The sequence below is a fragment of the Penaeus chinensis genome, chromosome 12 (assembly GCF_019202785.1).
Source record: "Penaeus chinensis breed Huanghai No. 1 chromosome 12, ASM1920278v2, whole genome shotgun sequence".
Lineage (NCBI taxonomy): Eukaryota > Metazoa > Arthropoda > Malacostraca > Decapoda > Penaeidae > Penaeus > Penaeus chinensis.
In genome coordinates this window covers 24,023,980-24,031,479 of record NC_061830.1, presented here as the reverse complement: position 1 = coordinate 24,031,479, position 7,500 = coordinate 24,023,980, and the positions used below count along the sequence as shown (strand labels likewise).

General features: G+C 38.2%; 1 protein-coding gene across 1 annotated transcript in view; it reads left to right on the top strand.

Annotated features, from left to right (window-relative positions):
- The window catches only part of LOC125031288 (glycine receptor subunit alphaZ1-like), a 42,880-nt gene that overhangs the window by 21,463 nt on the left and 13,917 nt on the right, over positions 1 to 7,500 (top strand). The window contains exon 5 of the mRNA XM_047621959.1: positions 2,867 to 2,931. Coding sequence (XP_047477915.1) covers positions 2,867 to 2,931 — 65 coding nt within the window. The remainder of the gene's footprint in view (positions 1 to 2,866; positions 2,932 to 7,500) is intronic.

Below are 7,500 nucleotides of genomic sequence, written 5' to 3'. Positions count from 1 at the left end.
CTCTGTCCTCAAAAATTCTTTGCGTTAAAGATAACTTTAATTCTTCATTCTCTCCACGCAGTTCTATCATAATTTTCTCTACATGATCTCTTCTGCTTTTTCTCTCTCCGTTTAATAAGCTCGTTCGACTTCTTGTTTCTTATTGCTGATTGTGTCACTTTCTGCACTTTGACCTTCGAACCTCCATGCCTATCTTTCTTCTCCGTGGCTGACGTTGCACTCAATCCCTCACTAACACTGGGTCATCGGTAGTTTTCCATTTCTTGAATCCCCCTCAAGCGTTCTGCTAACAAATCCAACCTACCCGTATTATAATCATAAGATATTATAATAATATAATTAATAATAGTATTAATAATGATGACAATAATAATGACATAATAATAGTATTAATAATGATGACAATAATAATGACATAATAATAATAATGACGATAAACCTGATAATGATAATAATAATGATGATGATGATAATAATAGTTATACTGATAATAATGATGATAATGATGATAATGATAATAATACTAAAACTAATCATAATCATAATAATAATGATAATTTAGTAATAACAATAATAATAATAATAATAATAGTAATAATAATAAGAACAAAATAATGATAATAAATAATGATCAAAACAACAATATTGCTGCTGTTATTATGTTTATCAGTATCATTATTTTTATCATTCTAATTATCTTCATCATCGTTATTATCATTACATTATTATCATTATTATTATCATAATCATTATTGTAATCACTATTATTATTACTATTATTATTATTATTATATTAAGACTACTACTACCACAATAATTATTATTATGATATTAATAATAATGATGATAGTAATAATAATAATAATAATAATAATAATAACAATAATAATGATAATAGAAAATGATAATGACAATAATGATGATAATGAAAATAATGATAATAATGATAATGATAATAAGGATTAAGGTAATAATCACCATTCTTATTTCCATTAATAATTGATATTATTATCATCATTAAAAGCACCATTTTATTATCATTATTATCATCATTATTGTTATTCTTATTAATATTATCATTATCATTATCATCGTTGTTATAAATGTCATTATTGTTATTCTTAACATTAATATTTTTATAATTATTATCATTATTTTTATCATTATTATCATTATTGCGATTATCATTATTATCATCATTGCTATTATCAGTATTGTTATGCATGTTGTCATCATTATAATCAGTTATTTGTATTGTTATTATTATTATTATTATCATTTTTATTATTATTATTATTATTACTATTATTATCATGATTCTTATTCTTTTTATTATTATCCCTTTTAATGTATTAATATCACCACCATTATTGTAATCATCATTATCACTGATATTATTTTTTTGTTGTTAGCATTATTATTAGTATCATCATGATTATTATTATCATTATTTTGATAATAATAATAACCATGATAATAACAAAAATAACCATAATAGCAATGACAATAACATCAGTAACAATGATGGTATAATAAAAAAGAATGATAGTAATAATAACAGTAATCATTGTTATCATTATTTCTATTGGGACTATTATCATTATTATTTTTTTACTGCTACTGTTATATTCATTATTGTTATTATTATTATTATTATTATTATTACCATTATTATTATTATCATTATTATTACCATTATTATTATTATTATTATTATTATTATTATTACTATTATTATTATTATTATTGATTATCATGTTTATTGCGAATATTATTGTTGCTTTTATTATTATTATCATTAATATTATTATTATTATTATTATTATTATTATTATTATCATTATTATTACTGTTAGTATTATTATTGATTATTATTATTATTGCAATTATCATTATCATCATTATTATTGTTTTAGCATTGTTATTATTATTATTATTATTATTATTATTATTATCATCATCATTATTATTATTATCACCTCATCATCATAATCATCATTATTATCATTATTATCATTATTATTGTTATTATTTCTTTTGCATTATTATTATTATTATTATTATTATTATTTTTATTATCATCATTATTTTTATTGTCATAATAATTATATATAATTATTAATGTAATTACTATGATCATCGTTATTATCATTTTTATCATTCTTACTTTTATCATTATATCTAGTATACTGGTGTATAACAATCCTCCCTGACCTGGCCTCGAACCTAGGTCACTCCGGGTATTGTTATACACCTATATCAATGCGGTATTGCATTATTCCATCTTTCATCTAGTATACTTCTCCTTCATTATTATTATTATTATTATTATTATTACCACTACTACTACAGAAATTCTCTGCGAAGAAAGCAACGGTGCCGGGAGTGAGACCTCCGGAGGCCGTGAGCATATTCCTTGTTTCTTGTGATCCCTACGTTGGCCGGGCTGCGCTCTGCCAAGATCCCGGTGCGCTCCGTGGGCCCCAGTGTGCCAACTCGCAAGTCGTACCCTGCGTTTTTGACGCATTGACCAAATCACTTCCGGGTTATTCTCTGCATACTTATTTCTCTCTACATTCACACACACACACGCATATTGTATGTGTGTAAGCGAGCGCGCGCGCGTTTGTGTGTGTATGGGTGTGTGTGTACGTTCGTGTGTAATTTTTCATTTTTACTATCATTTTACACTTTTATTTATCTTGTCTAGAACAAGCATTTTTTTTTTTTTTTCAGAACACGCAGCTGCAATTTTGTACATAATTAAAAGAAAATTCAATATAGATAATTAAGCGAAGCAATTCCCTTTCCTGATCAAAATATCAAGGTACCCAGCGTGAATATCACATTGCTTCTGTGCTTCCAGGTCCCACGAATGTGTCGGTACAGATGTTCATCAATTCGTTCGGGTCGCTCAACGCCGCCAACATGGTGAGTGCCTCGCTCTCTTTCTTCATGATGATGAGCCTCCTCTCGGGGAATGTTTTAGTGGCAGTTTTCTACATCACAGGCACACTTTTTGGGGGGAGGTCCTCATGTTTCACTCTTTGGCAGCAATAATGCAGTTATAATTATAATGGCACACAAATACTACAACTACCACTCACACACACAAATGAATAAATGAATTACCAATGAGTATCCAAATGAATAATTTCTCTGCCTCTCTCTCCACACACACACACACACACACACACACACACACACACACACACACACACACACACACACACACACACACACACACACACACACATATATATATATGTATTCTAAATACTAATACGAATACTAATAAATATGGTAAGTAATTTCGAGCAAAACAAAGATGTAAGTCATTCACAAAAATAAGAAAAAACATATTGACATAGCTCCCGTAATTCTTGTAGCAGCACTTCGGTACAATTGGAGAGTAAATCCACATGACTGTAGTAGATAGGTATTCATCTATTACTTGGACTGGTGTCTTATCTCTTTGGGTGTGAGTGCCCGCTGGTATGGCTGGGGGCTGGAGTTGAAGTGGAGATCAACGGAGAAGCCGGTAGGTTCCCCAATCGGCTAATGACAGTCCTTGTGTTGCTATTGTTTTTGTCGTGCTCGTCTGGAGGATCAGGCTTTTGATTTGGCTGCAGAGATCTTTAGTCCTGTCCTACAACACTCCTCAGATACAAGGTCCAGACAACGTTGGGCTTTACTTAGGCAGTATGGTCCAGTGGAGGTGATTGCAAGATTGTCTGCATAGGAGATGATCTTGCACACCACTGGGAGGTGTATGTTGAGGATACAGGACATTAGGGTGTTGAATAGGGCTGGACTGAGAACCCCACCCTGTGGCGTTACATTTTCTAGTGGCATGTGCTGTGATAGGTGACCTTGGAAGCTGACTCTGGCTGTCCTGTTCCTGAAGTAGTCACCTATCCAAGCCAAGAGCTTTCCTCTGATTCTCTTCTGGATCTGGATCTCCTGAATGACAAGTGGACTTACTAATTGAAAAACCCTTCTCCAGGCATAGGAATACTACCACAGATGTGCCCGTACTGATTGTGCTTAAGAGCGTGGCTATGCTGTGTGCTGTGCTCACGCCCCTGGTGAACCCATGTGGGGGTTCATTGCATCTCAGACAGTGGGCCAAGGCGTTCTGAAACGCCTGCCAGTTGGCCTTGTCTGTTTTCCATCTTGGATTGTGGCATTTGGGTTAGACCAGTATCCATGAGGGTAGTTATAGTGCCATAATGGTTACTTGTGACAGTCTCATCGACACACCAGCTAATCCTTTCCACCAGAGTCGCAGTGGCTCTGACATGCGTTGGCTCTTGGGTATTGAGAAGGGCGATCTCAGGGAAGTCTCAAGCACATTGGCTATGTGATAGCCAGCCACATCCGGTGCCCTGCAGGGAGCCAGGCTGGGGTGGTGTGCATTGAAGTCTCCCCCTATGATCACTCGGTCATGTGCTGCAGTAGCACAGACCTGGCTGATGTCTAAGCACCTACAGATTGGCCGGCTGTACACATTGTACAGTTTGAGGGGGCCCCCGGTCAGATAAATCTCAACAGCAATATATTCAACATCGTCTCCAAAGTGCGGTGCATCGGCTATTAGAGCAGGGGATTGTTGCTCTGTTGCTCTGACCAGGGTGATCTAGCTTCTTTTGCCAGCTGTGTATGGAAGCATGAAGACATGATACCCTGAGAAGCGAACAGTCTCCACTGTTAATGTCTCCTGGAGCATGACAATGTCAGTGCTCCTTGATTGCACTACTGTGTGGAGGATGGCATTCCTTGAGTAGAAGCCATTGATGTTCCACTGTATTATGCTTAGGTTGTGTGTTATGATGTTACTTGGTGATAGTTACATCAGAGACGTCATCATATTCAGATTGAGAGGTGTCGGAGTCTGACAACATCATTGTGAAGTCCTCGCTGATTGAGGGATCTTCATCTGTTTTTGGGCTGTTTGTCAGCCTATCCCTGGGTCCACTGGGGGGTGAAGAGCCTTTGGTAGCTCTGACTTTTGTTAGTTTGGCTTTTTTCACTTCAGGCTTTGTCTGTGTGTTTTTCTTTTTCTTTGCTTGCTTTACCTGGGTAAGGTCAGCATGTTCTGGCACTGGCTGCACAGATTCAGCCTGGTTGGCTCTGCCTGTGAGGGCATGGCCTGGGTTGGAGTGGGGAGGGGAGTCTTGTCTTTGGGTGAGGGTGGGGCTGGTTCAGCTCTCTCCAGCTTCTTTCCCTTCAGGACTGCAACGGTCTGGGTCATTGCCGTCATGGCGACCGTGACTGCCTTCTCTGCCTCCTCACTCGTCCTCTCCAGGGCTGTTGCTACTGCAGTGAATACAGCAGTCAACAGGAGAGTCATATCTTCCTCATCAAACAGGAGATTATTGTCTCTTGGAGAGGTTTTTGTAGTGCTCTTTGAACCTTTATTCGTGAGGTTCTTTTTCTGTACTTTTTTGCATAGCTGGAAACTCCTTTTCATTGAAGATATCTGGAGTCGGCTTGGGAGCAGCTTCCTTCCTCTTAGGAGGTCGGGAAGTTTTTTCTCTTCTGTTCTGTCCCCAGACATGGGTGCCAGGAGGAGCAGAAGCAAAGTCTGGTCACTTTTGAGAAACCTCTTGTCGCCTGAGGGCCACCTCTTTCCTGACAGAGCAAGCCAGGCTCCAGGCATGATGCCTCTTGGCACAATTGGGACATTTGCCTGTTGTGTCCCTTTGTTCTTCCTTGTATGCCTTGAGGCACACCTCGGTGTTGTGTGCCTTGTTGCAGACACCACATTTACATCGGTATTCACAGTATTTTTAGCACTTAAAACACTGATGTGGCTCAGGCACATGCGTTCTCAGTCTTCCCTTTCGACATTCGAGAAGCCTCCACGACCTGTGGATGTGATGTGATCAGTTCCACATTATATCAGACTGAGAAGCCAAGTAGCACCATCTTGACTCTCCTATCATCGGGATTCAGTGGTGAGAGACACACTTTCCAGCCATTTTTAAGCTCCTTCGTTTCCTGCTGGCAATTCAGGGGTCTTTGGGCACAATATTCATGCCCTGGTCTCTGGCAACCCAGATCGACAACCGGATTTTCTCTTCATCTCCAATGCTCTGACCAGTTGGTAGGCATTGTCGAAACCCTCAGGTTTAGAGGGAACCTTGAACTGTGGGAAACGCCTAGGGGGTCCAGATTTTCCCTCAGATCTCGGTTCCGGTTTTTGCGGCATAAATACACTAATGCTGTGTAAGCGCGCAAGGAACGAGGGAAGCCCGTGGTCCAGTCAGAGAGCTGAGAGGTTTCCGTATCAGCCAGTCAAGTCTCTGTGAGAGTTGAGAGAAGTGCCTGCTGCTGAAAGTGCGAGAACACGGCTGTGGACCTGATGTGACCTAACCTGGAAAGTATGTTGAATCTTCAGAGAGTGAGCGAGTAATATGCCATGACGTTTCACTCCGTGGGTCACCTGTGTAGTAGATGGGTGTGCATCTACTACTTGAACTGGTCTAGTATCTCTTCGGGGAGTGCTTGTGTGAGTGTGAGTGCCCACTGGTATGGCTGGGTGCTGGAGCTGAAGTGGGGATTAACGGGGAGCCGGTAGGCTTCCCAGTCGGCTAATGACTGTGCAATCCTTGTGTTGCTTCTGCTGTTGTCGTGTTTGCCTGTAGGATCAGGGAATGCTGATCTCGGTTCCGGATTTTGCGGCATAAATACACGTGCGCTGTGTAAGCCCGTAGGGAATGATGGGGAGCCCGTGGTCCAGTGAGAGAGCTGAGAGGTGTCCGTATCAGCCAGTCAGGTCTGTGCAGTGAGTCAAGAGAAGCAGCTGCTGCTGAGAAGGAGAGGACACAGCTGATGTGACCCAACCTGGAAAGTATGCTGAGTAACCAAATATGAAGCCATAAGATTACAAGTAAGCTATCGGTATAACCATATATCATGAAATAAACAGAAAGTTGAAGTTTTTTCAGCTTCCAGACTAGACAAATCTGAGAAATTAAAATGATGGTTATAACATAAATTATGTGACCAGAGTGGTCAGTGATAAAGAGTCGAAAAGAAAGTGATATATAGCCAATGTGCAGTAATTTGCAAATTATAATGCATGTAATAACCCACAAATGTTCTTGTAACCATGCATAAGGAGAATGATATAGACCTTCGAATATTTCTGAGGTACCCCGAGTTTTACCTGAAACGTAATGTCTACATGTAGAGTAATTCATAAATTGCAATACTCGTATGCAGGCAGTTGCTGCTAAGAAAATTCCTTGAGTAAGGTAAAATTGACCGTTGTGGTCAATTGCTCCATTACGGAATTGAATCTCTACCTCAAATACGTTGTACTGAGGGGCTGCAGTGGTCAAGATAAATTAACATTTTATGAATGAGAATAATTGACCATTCTTACTATCTCTAGATTGCGTAACCGAATCTCATATTATTTGGGAAATATCAACATAAGCACGGATATGAATGACCAAGACCGGGACATCTGAGAAATAGAAAATAATTAGG